Source organism: Pelophylax lessonae (assembly GCF_965119305.1).
Source record: "Pelophylax lessonae genome assembly, chromosome: 7".
Classification (NCBI taxonomy): Eukaryota; Metazoa; Chordata; class Amphibia; order Anura; family Ranidae; genus Pelophylax; species Pelophylax lessonae.
In genome coordinates, this window is record NC_138774.1 from 106,410,880 (window position 1) to 106,432,919 (window position 22,040).

At 43.5% G+C, this 22,040-nt stretch overlaps 2 protein-coding genes across 3 annotated transcripts in view; both read left to right on the forward strand.

Annotated features, from left to right (window-relative positions):
- Nucleotides 1–22,040, forward strand: part of LOC309560740 (endothelin receptor type B-like) — a 476,715-nt gene that overhangs the window by 137,017 nt on the left and 317,658 nt on the right. The gene's annotated exons all lie outside the window — the stretch shown is intronic.
- VAMP7 (vesicle associated membrane protein 7) overlaps nucleotides 1–22,040 on the forward strand; it is a 69,585-nt gene that overhangs the window by 12,709 nt on the left and 34,836 nt on the right. The window contains exon 2 of one of the 2 annotated variants that reach the window (XM_082262684.1): nucleotides 21,775–21,930. In XM_082262684.1, the coding sequence (XP_082118810.1) occupies nucleotides 21,785–21,930 (146 nt within the window). In that variant the 5' untranslated portion in view covers nucleotides 21,775–21,784. The remainder of the gene's footprint in view (nucleotides 1–21,774; nucleotides 21,931–22,040) is intronic. The other variant, XM_082262685.1, reaches the window with a different exon arrangement.

A 22,040-nucleotide genomic window follows, 5' to 3' on the forward strand; every position in this document is an offset into this window, starting at 1 on the left:
AAATTGTGTCCCATCATTGGTGTCATATGGAGGAATTGTGTCCCATCATTGGTGTTATTGTGTCCCATCATTAGTGTCATTGGGAGGAATTGTGCCCCCGGGTCACACTATGAATCGCACGGGAAGTGCACCACGTTCCTATGGAACTCAGACACAATTCAGTGCAGTGAGATTTAAGCCTGTTCATTTTGAATGGGCTCAAATCACACCAAAGTAGTGCATGCACTAGTTTTAGAAACCCACTGCAACCCGAGTGCATGGCCGTTCGTTTAGTACCATGCAATCCAGTGCAGGCTAACGCACTTCGTTTGGGGTGTCATTAACATTACACTGACACCCGCTGCAAATAGCAAGGGCAGTGCGAATTGCACACGGTGCAGGAAAAGCATGTGGATCTCGGGTTTTTCACACCATGTTTGAGTGTAAATCAGGGCTTAGTAAGAAATAACAAATCCCATCAGTCCCATGAATTGGCACTTGTGTTATCCTATGTAAGCACAATCCTTGCAGTGAATACACACCACCACCGCTCCTCAAAGAGCTCTTACCACAGGCAAATGACCTCCAAAAGATTAAGTGGTCATACGCAGCTTAGTAACACAAGTATGCTCTCCTCCAGGCTTAGTCACAGACTCCTCCACATTTCACATGTAGCCATCTCTCCCAAGGATCAATATATACGAAACAAGAACCAAAATACTCCAATAGTGTATATCAGTTAAAACTATTTTATCAAAATGAAGGAATAAAAGCACTCGCATGTGCCAGTGTGCCATAGCACTAATCAGTACAAACATTCTGAATCCTAATCAGTAGTAAGTACAATATGTGGTGACCTCAGCCTGTCTGGCTCAGCAAGGATGTCCAGGTGCTGTAGGGACTGCCCTGGGTACTGTCATTAATGGGATGTAGGGTTGTGTGCCATGTTATTTATTAGGATGTGCATATGTTGGAGGAACTGCAGTAAATACTGCCATTGGTGGTATGAAGGTTTGTGTCCCATATTAAAAAGATAGGAGGAGCCGGAGGAACCACCCTGGGTATTGTCATTGGTTAAATGAGGGCTTGTGTCCCATATTAATATATCAGGATGAGCAAATGTTGACAAAGCAACCGTTGGAATGTCATTGATGGGATGAGGGCTTGTCACCCATCAAAATAATACAGGCTGAGCATATGTTGAGGAAACTACCACAGGTAAACTTGCGTCACGTGATAATAAATTAGGATGAGCGTGTGTAGGAGGAACCACCTTGGATACGGTCATTGGTGGGACGTGGGCTTGTTTCCCATAATATTAAAATAGCCCGAGTATGTGTTGAAGTACCATCTTTGATGGGACAAGAGCTTGTGTACAATGATAATAAATTAGGATGACCGTGTGTAGGAGGAACCACCTTGTATAAGGCCATTGATGGGACAAGAGCTTGTGTCCAATGATAATTTAGGATGAGTATGTGTAGGAGGAACCACCTTGGGTACGGTCATTGATGGGGCGTGGGCTTGTTTCCCATGATATTAAAATAGCCTGAGCATGTGTTGGGGGAAGTACCATCATTGATGGGACAAGAGCTTGTGTCCCATGATAATAAATTAGGATGACCGTGTGTAGGAAGAACCGCCTTGTATACGGCCATTGATGGGACAAGAGCTTGTGTCCAATGATAATTTAGGATGAGTATGTGTTGGAGGAACCACCTTGTATACGGCCATTGATGGGACAAGAGCTTGTGTCCCATGATAATAAATTAGGATGACCATGTGTAGGAAGAACCGCCTTGTATACGGCCATTGATGGGACAAGAGCTTGTGTCCAATGATAATTTAGGATGAGTATGTGTTGGAGGAACCACCTTGGATACGGGCATTGATAGGATGTGGGCTTGTTTCCCATAATATTAAAATAGCCCGAGCATGTGTTGAAATTCCATCTTTGATGGGACAAGAGCTTGTGTCCCATGATAATAAATTAGGATGAGCGTATGTTGGAGGAACCACCTTGGGTACTGTCATTAGTGGGATGTGGGCTTATGTCCCCTGGATAATTGGGGTTAGCATGTGCTGTAAGGCCCATTCTCATGTGCGAATGATAGGGACACGTTGTTACAAGCCTTGTTCCTGCTATATGACTTTGTGGACCTCTGTATATGTTTTTGTTTTCAGATGGGGGCTTGAACTAGTATGGTTGGTCTTGCTGGCTGAATCAACTCCATCCCAGGACTAGCAGCATTGGTTTGATATAGGAGCACCATTCAAAGAGGATTTCTGTCCCGGTGCAGCCATCTGATCTACATTAAATTAGCCCTAGACTTTAGACCACTAGCACAATTCTACTGCATTTTTTATTTAATGTAGACCTTGCCATATAGTAATAATACCCATCCTCCTATATCACAAGTAAGCATAGCTGTGTATTCAGTGGATGGTGATGTTGTGTCAGTAGGACGCAGTCTGTTAATGAGGAAATTTGAACTTGCTCAGCAAACTTTTTTTTTTTTTTTTTTTTTTTTTTTTTTCACTATCTATTGGGCCATACACACTATAAGATTTTCTGAAGACTTTTTCCTTTAGATTTACCAAAACCATATAATATGAGGTCAAACCTAAACACTTTCAATTTGTATGCAATCTGGCAGGCCCTTGCACTACATAGAAAAGGTAAATCTGAAGGAAAAAGTCTTCAGAAAATCTTACAGTGTGTATGGCCCTTATCAGCTGGTGGTGTCTGCTGAAGTGTTAAAGAAATACTAGACATCTGATTGTCCCCCAAACCTAATACAATCTTTAGCAACTGTTTATGTCTATTGGTGTGAATAACAATGGATTGTATCGGACATAATGATCAGTTTTCAGTTCATAGGTGGGTCATAATGAATATTATTTTGGACTTTATCAGAAAAGATGAATTTACCATATGTGTGTACTTTTGTCCTGGACTCCATACAGACTGGTAGATCCTGTTTGTTATGTGAATGTCAGCTTTCAGTTTCTTCCTTTGCTTTTTTTTTTTTTGGAATACAATCTCGCTTAACGTGAAATTCCGCTTTTGCTGAGAATAAAAGGCATTCTTCCAATGTCGGCATTCTAATGGTGTTAGTAGACTTCATTGCAGGCTTCTCTTTCCTGTATTGTGTACTATTGTTTGATTGGATAAGACGAGCAAACTGCCTGAAGTTGTAGCTGGATTAATAGCCAAAGGAAGGCGAGTTTACTTTAAGGTTCTTGTCACATTTATCTGTTTTCCTGCAGGACAACACGTCAATTTGAATTGCATGAAAATGTAGTTTAATCAGAAATCCCATTCTTTCCTATGTGGCTGCTTTACATCAGTGCGCTGTAGTTTTAGTGCGTTGTTAAAGGAAGCTATAAGGTTCCATTGCAAACTGTGTGTATTTACGCATCCCTTTTATTTTTTAATAAACAGGCCCTTAACAAACCTTAAGAACGAAAAAACCTACTGTACCTATAATATTTTTGGCCAGTACAGTGACCAAATTGCAGGGTGCATTCATATCTCTGCAATGTGCTGCAGTGAATGAAGGGCAGGTACATTATTTTATGCTGTATATGTGTACTGGGGTGCCCATATACAGCAACATAACACATGAATACCGTACACTTTTCAGTGTGCACACCTATAATATGCATAATAATTTGCATACATCCAGTGGGTGTGAATAGAGCCTTGGGGCCATTCATATCTATGTATTACCAAGAGCACTGAATTATGTTCACAGTGCTATGTGTGCGTATGTTTTTGGGGAACCCTCCCCCTGTATAAATGTTTTTGGGGAACCCTCCCCCGGTATAAATGTTTTTGGGGAACCCCCCCTGTACCAATGTTTTTGGGGAACCCTCTGCCCTGTATAAATGTTTTTGGGGAACCCTCCCCCTGTATCAATGTTTTTGGGGAACCCTCTGCCCTGTATAAATGTTTTTGGGGAACCCTCCCCCTGTATCAATGTTTTTGGGGAACCCTCCCCCTGTATCAATGTTTTTGGGGAACCCTCCCCCTGTATCAATGTTTTTGGGGAACCCTCTGCCCTGTATAAATGTTTTTGGGGAACTCTCCCCCTGTATAAATGTTTTTGGGGAACTCTCCCCCTGTATAAATGTTTTTGGGGAACTCTCCCCCTGTATGAATGTTTTTGGGGAACCCTCTGCCCTGTATAAATGTTTTTGGGGAACCCTCTGCCCTGTATAAATGTTTTTGGGAACCCTCTGCCCTGTATAAATGTTTTTGGGGAACCCTCTGCCCTGTATAAATGTTTTTGGGGAACCCTCCCCCTGTATAAATGTTTTTGGGAACCCTCCCCCTGTATAAATGTTTTTGGGGAACCCTCCCCCTGTATAAATGTTTTTGGGGAACCCTCCCCCTGTATCAATGTTTTTGGGGAACCCTCCCCCTGTATCAATGTTTTTGGGGAACCCTCCCCCTGTATCAATGTTTTTGGGGAACCCTCTGCCCTGTATAAATGTTTTGGGGAACTCTCCCCCTGTATAAATGTTTTTGGGAAACCCTCCCCCTGTATAAATGTTTTTGGGGAACCCTCTGCCCTGTATCAATGTTTTTGGGGAACCCTCTGCCCTGTATCAATGTTTTTGGGGAACCCTCCCCCTGTATCAATGTTTTTGGGGAACCCTCCCCCTGTATCAATGTTTTTGGGGAACCCTCCCCCTGTATCAATTTTTTTGGGGAACCCTCCCCCTGTATCAATGTTTTTGGGGAACCCTCTGCCCTGTATAAATGTTTTGGGGAACTCTCCCCCTGTATAAATGTTTTGGGAAACCCTCCCCCTGTATAAATGTTTTTGGGGAACCCTCTGCCCTGTATCAATGTTTTTGGGGAACCCTCTGCCCTGTATCAATGTTTTTGGGGAACCCTCCCCCTGTATCAATGTTTTTGGGGAACCCTCCCCCTGTATCAATGTTTTTGGGGAACCCTCCGCCCTGTATAAATGTTTTTGGGGAACCCTCCCCCTGTATAAATGTTTTAGGGGAACCCTCTGCCCTGTATAAATGTTTTTGGGGAACCCTCTGCCCTGTATAAATGTTTTTGGGGAACCCTCCGCCCTGTATAAATGTTTTTGGGGAACCCTCCCCCTGTATAAATGTTTTTGGGGAACCCTCCACCTGTATAAATGTTTTTGGGGAACCCTCTGCCCTGTATAAATGTTTTTGGGGAACCCTCCCCCTGTATAAATGTTTTAGGGGAACCCTCTGCCCTGTATAAATGTTTTTGGGGAACCCTCCGCCCTGTATAAATGTTTTTGGGGAACCCTCCCCCTGTACAAATGTTTTTGGGGAACCCCCCCCCCCCCCCCTGTATAAATTGCCTGCTTACAGTAGGCTCAGAGGTTACTTGCAAAGAAAAATTAATTTTACCTGCAGGTAAGGTTGCCTGTAGGTAAAAGTCACAAAGCGGACTTTACTACCACTTTAGGCCCATGGTATCTAGGTGGGGGTGACATCGCACTTGTTCTGGTGAAATCCTGGAGAATACAGATCAGTACAAATTGTGTAAGAAGATAATTGCTCCTATAATGGAGCGGAGTGTCTTTCTTGTGAGATGTGGTCTGCTCTGTATTATGTATGAATTTTCCTGGAACATCCAACATCACACCCAGCCATGCAGAACACTGGGATAAAGTAAGTAGGGAATCTAAGGCTCCATTCACACCTGAGCGTATTGTTTTTAGAGGCAGGCTTTGATATCTAACAAAAACGCTGGTAATCTGCCAAAAAAGAATCTCTGTTATTTTGAGCTTCAGGCGTTTTGCTTTAGGCAACAAAACGCTCATATGTGAACAGGGACCATTGAAATGAATGGGATTTTGCTTGTTAGGTGTTTTTTGAGACTTCAGGGATGAGCGTTTTATGAGCGAGCTGAAAAACGCTCAGGTGGGAACAGGGCCTAACTTAAATGTACATTTATAGAGGGTGAGGCCGCCAATACAATATACGAGGACCTTGCAGTGCACTCAAAACAAAAGCAATTTAGGCCAGTCACCACAATGCTTATACGATAATGCTTGTACACAGTTTAGCCATTGTGTTACATAGCGGTAGGTCATCCGTGTGTAATGGAAGAAAAGGTCATGTCCATTTTTTTGATACATTGACCTGCGTAAAAGGGTCCATTAGTGAAAATGGCAGTGCAAAAGAGAGCGTTGCAAACCCGCGCTGCATAACATGCGCTGATAAATATGAAATCGTGGATACGGCAGGCTGGTTTTTTTTTTTCTTTTTTGAAAGTAGGGGAGGGTTAGACCTGATTTTTTTTTTTGCTAAGAATTTTCCTCACTTCTGTCGTTTTCTGGCTAGAGCAGGACAATTAAAAAAAAAAAAAATGACAGAATCGGGTTCTTCCCATCCCTTTTTTTTCTAAATAAAGTTTTTTTGTTTTTTTTTTTTCCTTTTTTTTTTTTTTTTTTCTTACAGTGGGAGGACAACTATTATGCATTCTGGAACTTGAGACCTCTAAGGGCCTGTTTAGGCTCCATGTACACGGAACGCTGGAAATGGCCGTTTAGGAGCAGTTGGGCGTTTTTTTCAGAAGCCCCTGAACCCATCTACATTTTATCTTATCTGTCCATGTACACCAGGTCGTTTACAGTCATTTGCAGGCAGTTGCGTTCAGGGACTGTTCTTAGAACGCAATTATATGCGTTCGAACGTGTGTTTCCTGTCGTTTCAAACGCGTCCGAACGCGATGACCCGCGTTTAGCGTTCGCTTTTTTCCATTTTAAAGGGGAATAATTTTTTTGACCTCTAGGAACAGTTCTAAACGCAAACGCCCGCTAAACGTGGGTACAAACGCGACCGAACAGACGTTTCAAACGTCCTAAAAATTCCAGCATTCAAAGGGACTTTTAACAACGTCCCGTGTACATGGGGCCTTAGATCTTTGTATTGCCATAATGCACACATTTAATTCCGCATTATGGCAAGGCATGTACCATGGTATGTGTTGCAGTGCAGTTTACTTTCAATAGTAACCCCATTGCACCACAACGTATGATAACGCACAACCATGTATTACAGTGTGCTGCATCAGAAAACATAACATAGGTCTGATTTTTGATCCATTGTGATGTATTGGCACTTCATCACAATGAATGGGCTGCCCGTACCACAGTATACGTTATTGTGTGACAATACACATACAGGCTAACCTGCCACAATGAGCCAGATTGATAGGTCTGAATTGGTCCTTGGGCCCTCCGACGCATCATGCTGAATAATCAAACTCATGGAACAGAATAGGGGAGGCTTCTATTGCATGATGGGAGATGTGCTTTCTCCTGGTTCAGGCCTGCTTGGGGTGTGACCACATAGAGAGAGATAAGTTGTTCAGATGGCCATCAGAGGCATTAGAACATAGGAAAGGTAAGTGGGATTTCACAGCTAGGGTTGCAGTTTTCTTGAATGTACAATGTGGTTATTTATTGACGCTCCTTGAGTTGATCATAGATCGTAGAGTGCTCTGTAAAGATGATGAGATCATCACTGATCTGTCACTGATCCAGAAGAGAAATTGATAAGAAAGCCACACAATATAATTTATATCACGTGGTTAGCCCATGTAGTGTTTCACAATCTGCTCTTCCTTGTTCCATTTATAAACTTTGGTAAACAAAATGCACCGATTGCCTCATTGCTATTTCTGACATCTGCTAAAATGTTCATCTTCTGTGTACAATATTGGATGGTGCATCTGTGTAAATCAAATTGTCAGAGCAGTGCTCCGCTTCTACCTAGACAGATAAATGCTCTGCAGTCAGTGTTATCTTATATCTCTGTGTGCTCTGAATAGAAGAGTTTGACTTCTGGGCTTGTATTCCTGCAGAACTGGTTCAACCAGAATACTGACCAGTAAGCTCAAGCAACATAGTGGCTAAAGTTGGTCATATACACAACTATTTTTCAGACAGCCCCGGGGTGAATGAACTCCGGTGCTTATGGCTGGCCATACACAAAGTAAAGTTTGTCCGGTTCCTGATGAACTGGCCAAAAATTGCCCTGTTGGCACCACTGCACCCAACCAGGGCTGGCCCGAGACATTGTGCTGCCTGGGTCCAAGATAGAAATGCTGCCCCCCCCCCCCCAAAAAAAAAAATCACGCCCATCCAAGAGAGTGAGCAGAAGAAGGCAGGCCGGGCACGAGGCCAGTCGCATCTACTCATCTAGTTCCACCCAATAGAAATGCAAGCTGCTCCCGAACCTCAGCTGCTGGCGGAGCCAGTGGGAATGGGATCTTTGCTCTCTGTCTTCCATGGGTACCCAGCCCTGGCAGTACACACACCTGAGCTCTTCATGTGTGCTCGGGTGTTTAACTGTGTGTGAGCACTATTGCACCCAGCAACTATGAGTATATGTGTTGAGGCCAGCAGGGCGGCCTTTTTACAGGGCAGTGGAGCGACCCAAGGGGCAGTTGTCACACACATAACTGCTGGAAAAAAAATCTCGGGGGTCAGTTTGCTGCCCCTCTCCAAGTTCTGCCTGGATCCAATGGACCCAGCGGGACCCATGGTAGGGCCGGCCCTGCACCCAAAGTTCTTTGAGTGGAAAATTGTTGGCCGAACAGCACCTCCATCCAGTTATATGCAGGTATTTTCAAGCAGAATTCAATAGTTGACCGGGGAGATTCCTCCATCCATCCATAGTGTGTGTGTGTGTATATATATATATATATATATATATATATATATAATATATATCAAACATTCTGTGCACAAGCCTTCAAAGTTCAGATCTTGAAAAAAACTTTTTTTTTTTTTTTTTTACAGGTAAAAAAAAGTGCATTTAATAATTTTTTTTTTTTCCAAAGTAGCCTGCAGAGCATTGCACCCATGATCAGCACATTGCAGATGCACTTTCAGGCTCCTGAGGCTCTCAGGACAGCTGTCTGCTTGTACCTCTGATACAGAAAGGCAAGATCAATGATCTACAAGAAGCTCTCCCTAGTCCCCTTGCAGTTTGAGCACTGCAAGCTGTCAGCCGCAATATCTGATGGTACTTTGCAATCTATTCATTCACTGGAAATTGTGCAGAACTTCATCAAATTGTGACAGCGGGTACAGAGGGAGGATCCCACACCCGCTGTCAGGAGGGGGGGGATCAGGGGTAGAGGGGGTGCATGCTGAATGTATTACATGTTGCAGCCTAAATATGGGTGTAACCTATCCAGAAAGGTGAATTTAGCCATATAATCTGTGATAAAAGTCCACACGAAAGAACTGAATAGCCTGGGATTAACGAGCGCACTCTATATAGCCATATAACATAGATAATGTCCAAAATGATCAGTCCAAATAAAAAATAAATAGTCTATATGTGATAAAGTCCACATAAACTGCTGAAAATATGCTGTACTTATAGTGAAGCCAATCTACTCAAGTGACGCCTCTACCTGCAATTGCCCCAGGATGTTCTCTCATCTTATGGTTTGACCTCCATTCAGAAGGTCAAACAAGCATGAACAGATTGATATCCAGGCAAGCTCCTTCTTGGATACTCCCAAAAATAATAATGGAGGCTCTCCCCCACTTCGAAATAACACTTCACAAACAAACACTGCGCGGTTGATTTACTGAAGCTGGAGAGTGCAAAATCAGGTGCAGCTGTGCATTGTAGCCAATCAGATTCTACCTTCAGCTAGTTCAGTTAAGCCTTGACATTAAAACCTGGAAGCTGATTAGTTTCTATGAAGATCTGCACCAGATTTTGCACTCTCCAGTTTCAGTAAAGCAACCTTTGTATGTCAGTGCACTGCTGCAAACTCCGGATTGGTCTCCCACAAGGAAGCCACTCAGGCATGGATCAGATGGGGACAGCCCTCACAGTAGGTCTCGCACTTTCCTGGATCGCTGTTTAGCCTGGATGGAGGAATCTGTTACATTCTTTTTCATTCAGCCTGCAGGCTGGAAAAAAAAGTCTGTGTGTATGGCCAGCCTAAAGGCCCGTTCACACGATAAGAAATTCTGAAGTAAAATTTCACCCGATGAACGATCTGTCGATTTTCGGATCGTTAGTACAGTGCTCTCGACAGCCGATTATGAATTTTCATACAACAAAAGCTGAATGTTCAGATTAAAAAAATATTGTACGTCAACACAACGTCCGATTTTCATTTTAATTGGTACAGTTTTCGTCCGAAAAAATCGTAAGAGCAAGACTAGGCATGCTAAAAAATGAAAGAAGACATACAAAAAAATTCAACACATGACGTCACTTCTGAAGTAGAATTCTGTCGTACGGGAATTTTTGTATGAAAGTAACCTCTTCACTTTTAACCACTTGCCGACTGCCTAACGCCGATCTACGTCGGCAGTCAGCCCCTCACAGGCAAAGTGACGTAGGGCTACGTCACTAGCTTGTGAGGGTCTAGGGAGCGAGCGCGCGCCCCCGGAGGCGCGCTCCCGCGTGGTCACGGCCCCCCCCCCCCCCCCGCGCGTGTGACCAGCGGACCCGATGTCCGCCGGTCACTCGGCGATCGGCGGGGGAGAGGGAGAATGTCAGGCAGCTTGTGTAAACAAGCCACCTGTCATTCTCCTCGCTGTAAAGACACTGATCAAACGGATCTAGTATGTAGATCCGTTGATCAGTGTCCTTACAGCTCAAGCCACAGCCAATCACAGTAGAAAGCACGCCCCTAGGGATACACACAGCCCCTCCCTCCCAAATAAAGTTAACCCCTTCACAACCAGTGTATTTTTACAGTAACAGTGCATATGTATAGCACTGATTACTGTAGAAATGTCACTGGTAACCCCAAAAGTGTCACAAATGTCAGTCAAGGGTCCGATCTGTCTGCCCCAATGTCGCAGTACCGCAAAAAAAATCGCAGATCGCCGCCATTACGCGTTAAAAAAAAAAACAACAAAAATGACAAAAATCTTTCCCTTTGTTAGTAAACGCGATAACTTTTGCGCAAACCAATCAAAATACGCTTTTTGCGATTTTTTTTTTTTTTTACCAAACATATGTAGCATAAAACAAATTGGCCGAAAATTTTAAAAAATTTTGATTTTTACTTTATTTTTTGGGGGAATTTCATATAAAAAAATGTGAAAAATATTGTTATTTTTGCAAAATTGATGCTCTTTTTTTGTTTATAGCGCGTGATCAAAAAATCGCACAGGTGATTAAATACCACCAAAAGAAAGCTCTGTTTGTGGGAAAAAAAGGACGTCAAATTCGTTTAGGTACAGCGTCGCACGACCGCGCAATTGTCCGTTAAAGTCACGCAGTGCCGAATCGCAAAATACCCCCTGGTCAGGAAGGGGGTAAAATCTTCCGGGGCTTAAGTGGTTAATATGAGACTAACATGCAACAAAAAACGGAGGAAAATGAGTCTGATTATCAGATCGTGTGTACGAGGCGTTAGACTGTGGATGGTGCTGTTTAGGGACTTTGGGCTTCCTGAGATCACCTAGATCAGGTATGGGGGCTATCTTGTTGTTCGATGCCTTGTTCAGACAGGGAATAATTATCTAGTAGATGTTGGCTTTAGAACTCTATAACTGTTTGTTTTAACAGCCTTCTCTTGTATGGTGTTAAATGGGATGTCAGGCAATTGGTAAATTGTGGCCCTGGTAATTTCCAATGCTCTAAACCCCATGTCCTCCTCATGACCTATTCTTTTATATACCGTAAAGTATATTCTACATGGTTCATAACAGAGGTGGTTTGGTTGGTTGCCGCATGAGACCACAATCCAGTGATCCCAGTCCAGCCCCAGTTCCTGCTTCGGCTCCCTGCCATAGAATGGAGGATGGCCGTTTGTCCAGAGATTGTGTCCAATAGTAACTTCAGGGATCCCTTGCAGCCTGATAATGTTTGGGCGGCTATGGATCTCCCTCTCTTCAACCCGCAGTTGGAGCATGGCAAGTTTATGGCAGTCATGTTGTTGGGCTTCTTCCAGAGCCTTCAGCGGAGTTTTGTAGGAGTCTAGGGAGTCGACCAGGGAGAAGATCTGGTTGTCATTATAAGCAAACTGGAGGCCAAGCAAAACTACTTCCTTCTATAAAGCTCCCTCCATCTTACCTGTCAGTGAATCAAAGTCGACTCTAGGTGCACTTCAAATTCAGCATTGCACACCTTGAACTGGGCACCAAAGTACATTTTTACAGGCTTAACATTCAGAAGTCAAGGAAAGTCCCTGCTAGGTGGCTATAATATCTTATGCTCTTTGTCAATGTTAAGTGGAGTTTGTTCTGTCTTGAAGGAGCAACATGGAAAATCCCTTTTAAAGAAAATGATCACTCATTCTTTTTACATTATCCAGTTCTTTATGGGACAAAGTGCATGTAGTACCTTGTCCTACCTTCCTAGGTGCCCTGTAACGTTCGCTGCAGTGGTGCCCTTCCTTGGCGCATGGCCTTCCAACACCGCTGCCAGTAAGGAGATGATGCTTGCTATCAAAGCAGCCATAGCTTTCTGGATAGATGAGAGAAGGGCTGGAACCTCTTAGTTTTTTGCTGCCTGTGTCCCCATTGGGGAGGTTTTCTCCAGTTCCTGTCCCAGAGACACCACAGGAAGGACATGCACAGATATGAAGGTAGCCACATTTATTTGACATGTAGTTGCTGTATTCCCTGCATGGGGCAGTACGGTGATTTTGAAAGTGAAAGTTCCTTTTAAAATAACTAAAATTGTATCTGATTTTCCTCAATAGAAGAATTCTAGGTTTACTATGAAGCCCCTTTATCCTGTAGTACACCAATGGCACTTTTCCACTGCAAGTACCGGCTCGGCTCTACTTGGCCCTGTTTGGTTTTCCACTGCATGGTACCGCATGGTACGGTGTTGGAACGGTTCGGTACAATTTGGTATGGTTTGCTTTTCCACGAAAGTAGCACTAAAGTAAGTGGGTGGGATAACAATGATTCTCTGACCAATCAGTGGCTAGTAGTGACAAACAGTCAAGGCTGCATGCAAAGGATTGTGGGATATGGTACCGGTACGGCTCTGTTGGAACCACAACTGAGGTGGTACTGTTTAAGCGAGCCGCGCCATTCGGTTCCATGTAGTGGAAAAGCGCCGCCGTACCCTACCAACCCGTTCCTACACCGTACCATGCGGTACCAGCAGTGGAAAAGCACAAAAGCGAGCCGAACCGTTGGGGTTCCATGCAGTGAAAAAGCGCCACAAGTTGCCTCTTAAAGCACACACATAATAAATAGACAACATAGCTACCTTGTTATAAAATATTGAAAACATCCTGATTGTGAATTGTGATCATGTCATAGGGGAAAAGCTGGCCATTTCTGTTGGAAGGCCAGTCTTCAAGCTCTTGTAGCTGTGAACATTGGATCAGATGATCAGCCACTTTGGGAACAGAGATTCCTTCGGAATAGACATGTATGACAGGTGTCTTTATTATCACTTATTAGACCTGGGCAGGATAGAATAGAAGTTGTGTTCACCATACATTTGTCCATTACTTTTACTTTTTGTTTTTTTTTTAAGCTTAGATGCCTAGACCAAGTTTAGTAGGGTCCATTATGTGCCAGTTTACTTGACAATACTCTGTAACTAATTAGTCTGTTGGGGGGTTGGAAAACTAGGAACACACACCGTTGCGCACTCCGTTTTCTTTTGCATGGTTAAAAGCGAACCTTCACCCGAAAATGACACCATCATTTTTTTCCTCCCCCTGCCTGTTACTCAATTGCGTTTTTTTTTTTTTTTTTTTTTTTTTCTTTTTCTAGGAAGCAAGTGCTTTTTTTTTGGTTGTACTTGTTCCCACTTCCTCTTTCATCACCTAGGCGAGGATAACGTACTCTTGGCCAACTCGCCCCACTGCAGCCTTCTAGGATTCATGTTGCACATCTCAGGAGGCTACAGGACCAGTCCCCTATAGTCCATGATCTCAGGCATGTGCATTAATAGGCCAGCTGTGAGTGATCAGGATGTGATAGCTAGCTCCTGAATACAAGATGACAGCACCGAAGATCAGAAGCCAGGCAAAGAATTGGGTGCTTGGAAGACCCGGGTGAAGATACAGTGCAGAGGGATTAGAGCACTTGTTAGTTTTTATTGCTGTCTGTGCTCCCGTTAAGGAGATTCACCTAGTGAGGGGAGGGGGGTTCTTCAGTTTTCTTATAAGTGTGGTGTTTTTTTTTTTTTTTTTTTTTTTTTTTTTTACCAGCTGCGGTTTTAATAAGATACATTTTACATTTGGACTTCAAAAGGCGTAATGTGGTCAGGAGGGGGTTGAAGGCCTATGCACACTGGTGATCTGATTAGTTGCATTAATGCTCGCACATTATGAGGTTTAAGCGGAGCTTCTGCCTGGGGGGAAAACATTAAAAGTCAGCAGCTACAAATATGGTAGCTGCTGACTTTTAATATAAGGGCACTTGCATGTCCAGAGAGCCCGCAATGTCCGCACCCGAAAACGACCCATCCATCGGCTCTTGGTGCAGGTGCCAGCATCCTTAAAAAGGGAAACAGGAAGTGAAGCCTTGCGGTTTTACAGACGGTCTCCTACTGCGCATGTGACAGTCAGGCTGCACTTTCTGAATGGTCCTGCTGTCTTCTGGGACTTAAGTGTGTCTCCCAGAAGGCAGTGGGGGAAGGAGGAAGGGTCGCAAATTACGTTGATCGCTGCAGCGCCCTTATATGGAAGTGGGAGCGGGTCCCTGTTTTTGACAGGTATCTGCACCCCCCACAAATGTGGCACCGTAGGGGGGGGGGGAAGCAGTAAAGCGGGTGGAACTCTGCTTTAAGGCAGCCCATTCATTTATATGGGCTAGCAAAGTACTTAAAAGATTGAACATTCACAATTTTTGGCAACCTAGTGCACAACAACATACAATAGTACATTACCGTATGTTGCAGTGTGCTGGGGTGATGTTATGAATAAATGGTAGGACATCAGACTAACGTGCCGTGAAATGCCCATCTGCTTGCCTGTGTCCCCCTTGTTGGATGGATGAGCACAGTGTCACTCTCCTGCTGGTGACTTCCCTTCTGTAGGATCACAATTGGGACACTGGCCTTAGAGAAAGAGCCTAATGGCACTGAGCTGTAGTTGCTAATTCAATTTTTTTCAAAATACATTTTTATATTATTCAATAACACAAAGCTTGTGAAATGTTGAAGTGGTAATATAAAGTCAAAAATAATGACATTTAGAACTTCAGTAGTAACTGAGAATATGTAACCATGGATTATATACTTAGGGACATGCTTATAATGTAATGATGTGACATTCACAAAACATTCACTGCAAGGGAATCTTCCTGGGGTATGTGTTTTACTATACAGTAAGTGATTCACCACCAGTAAATCTCACATTCACTGCTTAGTAAATATGCCCCATATCATTTCCATTCAATGGCTGCTTCTTGTGCTTCGAAATCATCCCAATAAAACCGCTGCCAGAGGCATTGAGAAATTCCAGTTTATCGAGAAAAACACTTATTTCTCAGAGGAGCGCAAGGAAATTACTGTTTTGCCTATAATTCTTCACGGCACGTTTGACAGCCATTGTTGAAAGTCTACAATCCACTAACGAGTGTAATTATACGACTAAACTATTACTTTCCTGGGCATACAAGCGTGCTCTGTTATTATAGAATGAACCATTCTTCTCCTGTCTGAATGAAATTCCAATTTAAAGGAAACGGTCGTGTTTTTATATGGTTAAAAAATTATATAAAATAAAAAATGTTGCGCTAAAAGAATTTCATATTAACCACCTGTCACCTATACAATGATGTGAATTGAATAATGGAAAAATCAAATTAAATAAAATAAAGTCCACAGTGATCCCAAAATTCCGTCCGTGATAAAAAAAAAAACTGCAGTTACAATTTCCTATAAAGAGAAGAAAGGAAGGAAAAGAGAGTGCGGTGTACAGAACCTCCACCAAGTTATAAAATGATATAAAATATGTATAAATGTGACCACAAATAAAGTAAATCTATCAGATGGTGTAAATGTTTTTAAAGGCTTGATAATAGCCATAGTTTGTAACTAATATGTACATGACAGCTGTTCTTCTACATTGTTTTTGTCTCTTAGGGCTTGTTCACACTTGACTCAATTTTTAACATTTAGGGTCCTTTCACACTGTACGGGGTCTGTTCTGCTCAGCGGGGGATCGGTCCGATGATCCCCGCTGAGTAGGCAGATGACAGCTCCATCTCCGCTCTGTGTGCAGATCCCCGCTGTTCTCTATGGGGAGATCAGATGAGAATGGACCACCTGTCCGTTCTCATCTGATCCGATCCTATCCGCCAGACGGATGGAAAATAGGGTTTCCATTCGTCTGGATTTCATGAACAGGATCGATCGCATAGCAGCGGGTGTCAGCGGAGATGTAAAAAATTGCGTGACTTTGAGGTCACAAAAGTGTGAAAGGGGCCTTCAGTAATCAAGGTATAGTGTGCCCCCTTTCAATGCAGACTGACCACTGCGTGCCCCCTTTTAATGCAGGCTGACCACTGCGTGCCCCCTTTCAATGCAGGCTGACCACTGCGTGCCCCCTTTCAATGCAGGCTGACCACTGCGTTAATGAGCTTTGATATGGGCGTTAGACCCGCGTTAATGAGCTTTGATATGGGCGTTAGACCCACGTTAATGAGCTTTGATTTGGGCGTTAGACCCACGTTAATGAGCTTTGATATGGGCGTTAGACCCACGTTAATAAGCTTTGATATGGGCATTAGACTCGCTTTAATGAGCTTTGATATGGGCGTTAGACCCACGTTAATGAGCTTTGATATGGACGTTAGACTCGCGTTAATGAGCTTTGATATGGGTGTTAGACTCGCTTTAATGAGCTTTGATATGGGTGTTAGACCCACGTTAATGAGCTTTGATATGGACGTTAGACTCGCGTTAATGAGCTTTGATATGGGTGTTAGACTCGCTTTAATGAGCTTTGATATGGGTGTTAGACCCACGTTAATGAGCTTTGATATGGGCATTAGACCCACGTTAATGAGCTTTGATATGGGCGTTAGACTCACGTTAATGAGCTTTGATATGGGCGTTAGACCCGCGTTAATGAGCTTTGATATGGGCGTTAGACCCACGTTAATGAGCTTTGATTTGGGCGTTAGACCCACGTTAATGAGCTTTGATATGGGCGTTAGACCCACGTTAATAAGCTTTGATATGGGCATTAGACTCGCTTTAATGAGCTTTGATATGGGCGTTAGACCCACGTTAATGAGCTTTGATATGGACGTTAGACTCGCGTTAATGAGCTTTGATATGGGCATTAGACTCGCTTTAATGAGCTTTGATATGGGCGTTAGACCCACGTTAATGAGCTTTGATATGGACGTTAGACTCGCGTTAATGAGCTTTGATATGGGTGTTAGACTCGCTTTAATGAGCTTTGATATGGGTGTTAGACCCACGTTAATGAGCTTTGATATGGGCGTTAGACCGACGTTAATGAGCTTTGATATGGGCATTAGACCCACGATAATGAGCTTTGATATGGGCATTAGACTCACGTTGATGAGCTTTGATATGGGCGTTAGACCCGCGTTAATGAGCTTTGATATGGGCGTTAGACCCACGTTAATGAGCTTTGATATGGGCGTTAGACCCACGTTAATGAGCTTTGATATGGGCGTTAGACCCACATTAATAAGCTTTGATATGGGCATTAGACTCGCTTTAATGAGCTTTGATATGGGCGTTAGACCCACGTTAATGAGCTTTGATATGGGCGTTAGACTCGCGTTAATGAGCTTTGATATGGGTGTTAGACCCACGTTGATGAGCTTTGATGTGGGCGTTAGACCCACGTTAATGAGCTTCGATATGGGCGTTAGACTCACGTTAATGAGCTTTGATATGGGCGTTAGACCCACGTTAATGAGCTTTGATATGGGCGTTAGACCCACGTTAATGAGCTTTGATATGGGCGTTCGACCCACGTTAATGAGCTTTGATATGGGCGTTAGACCCACGTTAATGAGCTTTGATATGGGCGTTAGACTCACGTTAATGAGCTTTGATATGGGCGTTAGACCCACGTTAATGAGCTTTGATATGGGCGTTAGACCCACGTTAATGAGCTTTGATATGGGTGTTAGACCCACGTTGATGAGCTTTGATGTGGGCATTAGACTCATGTTAATGAGTTTTGATATGGGCGTTAGACTCACGTTAATGAGTTTTGATATGGGCGTTAGACTCACGTTGATGAGTTTTGATATGGGCGTTAGACTCCCGTTGATGAGCTTTGATATGGGCGTTAGACTAGCATTTTACAATCGTTAATGAGCTATAAATGCTACCTTAATGCCCTATGGGCAGTTTTGAAGCGTTTGTTGAGCATTCAGGTGCATTAAAAAGCTCCACAAACTCTTATTCTATTACAGGAAATAAACAAATCTTAACACCCTGCAAACGCACCTCACCTGCCAGAGCGTTTGTGACGCGTTACCGTAGACTTGAATGGGAGACCTTGAAAGGCTTAATACTCCTGACTCGACATGAGGCTTCAATTTTAAAGCAACGCAATGCTAAAGCTTCATGTTTTGATAGTGTGATCAGCATTGTGTGCTATCCATTGTATCATTTGAGGGGTGGTTTTCACGCCTCTCAAACGCCTGCTTTTGATGACAGTGTGAACTTGACCTTAGGTAGCCATACTGGGCTTAATTTTCCCCTGCTGTATGAAATAAAATTATTTGGTTTCCTCAATCCATCCTAACATCATGGATGGAGATATCTCTAGCTATTGTATTCAGCAGCCACGGCACCCCCCTGGCTGCTTGTATACCCGAACAGTGATTTCATCTGATAGGATGCAGTCTTTGGTTTCCCAATAATTGCACCTAGCTAAATAGATTTTTAAATCTTTTGCCAAGCAGGGTGGTGCTTGCAGGTCCACCCACCAGTGCCAGTTTTATAAGGGGGCAAAGGGTCCTCCAATACAAAAATAACATAAAACAATAAAAAAGTATGTAAAATAATAAAAAATGAATAATATTCTACAATATATTAGGGTTGCACTGATACCAGCACCGATACTAAGCATTTGCACAAGTACTTGTACTCGTGCAAAGGCTCTGATATCTAAAACCAATACCTTTGCGGTGGGATTTGAGCCCATACAGAACGAATGGGCTCAAATCACATTGCAAAGAATCGCATGATGTTTCCCGCATCGCTCCTGTGTGAACCCAGGCTTGTCATTGTGACTTCAGCCTGGGTCCACACAGGAGTGGTGCGGGAGACCGCATGTGATTCAGACAGGAATCCCACCATATTCCTGTTCAAATTACTTTCTTGTAATAAATATATCTTGGGAATTTATACTTTGCCTGTCGTCATCTGTAAGAGTTTTTACTCTGGACTGGTACACTGTATTGTTTTTTTATAATGAATTTTGGCAGCTCCAGCCTATCATTGAGAATGTAAACCAACTCTGTGTATGCGGGACCCCCCCCCCGAAATTCCCGTGCCCTACCATTTACGGCTCGATTTTCAGCCGATTCATCAGGAATTGGCCTACATTCCAGCCATCTAAGGCCAGCTTTAGGGGTCAGCTGTGTCAGCCATTGGAATCCTATTCCTAAACCAAGGAGGAGCAGGCAGGTGCCCTGCAGACATCTCCAGAGATCACTCATCAGTGGGTAAACAAAAGATCACAAAGGTTTTTCAAACAGTCTGATGGCATTGCACGTGGTTTTGGCACAGCCCATTCACTTGAATAGGTGTCATTAGACAATGGTTCTGTATGCTGAACGCAACGGGGGTGAGTGGGTGGTTTATCATTTTTGCTGCGACAACCTTTCCTTCGTCTACCCAGTTTGATTTAGTGTGGGGGGCCCAACTGCCTGTTTTTACCTCTCCCCTATCGCAAGTGTAAGACCGCATTCACACTGAAGCGGCACGACTCCTGCACAACTTCGGGGGCGACCTGTGAAGTCCCATGCACCGCGACTTCGGCGCAACTTGCACGGACTTCACATAATTGAAGTCAATGCAAGTCGCTTCGAGGTCGCCCCGAAGTAGTGCAGGACCCTTTTTCTAAGTCGGAGCGACTTGTGTCGTTCCTATTAGAACGGGTCCTGTAGCAGTGCATGGACCGTGGCGGACCGCGACTTGTCAGGCTGACAAGTCGCTGTAGCGTGAATGGAGCCTTAGTGAGACCCAAGAGTAGCCAATACACTGTTCAAAGGAATTTGTTGAAATTCTAACAGTAGGTGGCCCTGCCTGCTCAATCTGAGGAACCGGGCCAAAAATTGTTGGCCGAACAGCACTTGCAGGCAATCAGAGGCAGTCTAGGTGCGAGTATTCTGATAGCTGATGCTCAAGGCTGTCAGAATACAATATCCAAGCAGGGGAAATTCTTCCATTTAAGTCAGGGATCCTTAAACTACGGCCCTCCAGCTGTTTGCGGAACTACACATCCTATGAGGCATTGTAAAACCCTGACATTCACAGACATGACTAGGCATGATGGGAATTGTAGTTCCTGAACAACTGGAGGGCCATAGTTTGAAGTCCTCTGATTAGTCCTTTGTGTAGTTGGAGGAGTCTCAGATTTATTTTAGTGTCTGTCAGTGTAGTGCCAGGCATCTTGTCAAACTATCTGCATTGGTGACAGTATTGGATGATTGTAGCCTCCCTAGATGATGCGATTTTCTTTCCTGTATCCACACTCGCACTGACTGCTGATGGGGGAATCCTTTGCATGCAGCTATTGTGTTTTCCTAACGAGGGGGTGCAGGAAGCCGTCACTGCCAGGAGAATACATTGATTACTGCTAGTGGCTATTGCCAATTGCAATAATCGCATGTAAAAATCAGACCTGCTGGTTGTACCCAAGTCAATCGATGGTTTGACTGGTACAATCAGCCTGCCAATGGATGGTTGGAATCTCGGTCGATCCTTGCTAAACCAGCCCAGATTCAATCCATCTATGGCCAGCCTAAGACAGTCGCTGCTTAAAAACTCATTGATGTTTCTGAGTCACCAGAGTGAAAGTGAAACATCATGTTTGTGCAGACTTTGCTCATTGTTCTCTGAATACAGGGAAGCTGACACAGATAACACAGAGCTTTCATAATTCTTCACTGCAATCAAACATAACAATAGTGCATTTAGAAGAAAAATATGTAGGCTGCTATTGCTGTCCTTCCAAAAATGCTAATTGCTGGATTCTCATGCTGATCTATGGCTTCAATACTTTGAGCCTCAAATCTGGCGCAAGCATGCAGCAAGTGAAGTTAAAACATATCATCTGCATACATGTAAAGTGCTGTTATGATTGTTTTATAGTTTATTTTATCACTCAGTCTGCATGTGACACAACCTGTAGATGATTTTATCTCAGCAAGGATGTTTATTAGCTTGTCAGGCACAGAAATATTTGATTGTGTGTGATATAGGGGCTCAGGAACACTGCTTTTTTATCTTAATACAGAGAATGTATTAAGGTGACCTTTTGCATTTAGAACGATTTTAATAGGGACCTTTAAATGTCTGCTTGCTACCAGCGTGCTTTATTTCCCCTTCCAATATTGCTGCACAAGAGCCTGAGTTGGCTTTGATGGCCCGCTGGGCTCTAATGTGTGGATTTATTGTATAAAATCACAAAGAAGATTTTGATTAGAACAGTATGTATGTATCTGGCTCAGCACTATTGCTATTCCATTGCAGGCCGCAGGAAGCGAGGAGAGCCTGAGTCAGTGGAGGAGTCATTGACATTTGATGTGGTTGATGCTGACTCTGAGTAATGAGGAGCCTCATACAGATCAGACTCTAATATGTGTGTTTTTCTATTAGCAGGGAAGAGATGGCGATCTTATTCTCTGTTGTTGCAAGAGGAACCACCATCTTGGCCAAGCATGCCTGGTGTGGGGGAAATTTCCTGGAGGTGACAGAGCAGATCCTGGCCAAGATCCCATCAGAAAACAACAAGCTGACCTACTCCCATGGCAGGTGAGGTATTTTCTATATGATCTTGTAGAATATTCTGGCTCTGGTTAATGTTATGTAACAAACACAAGTACAGGTGCAACAATCAAATTTCTTATTCGACACCTCTGTAC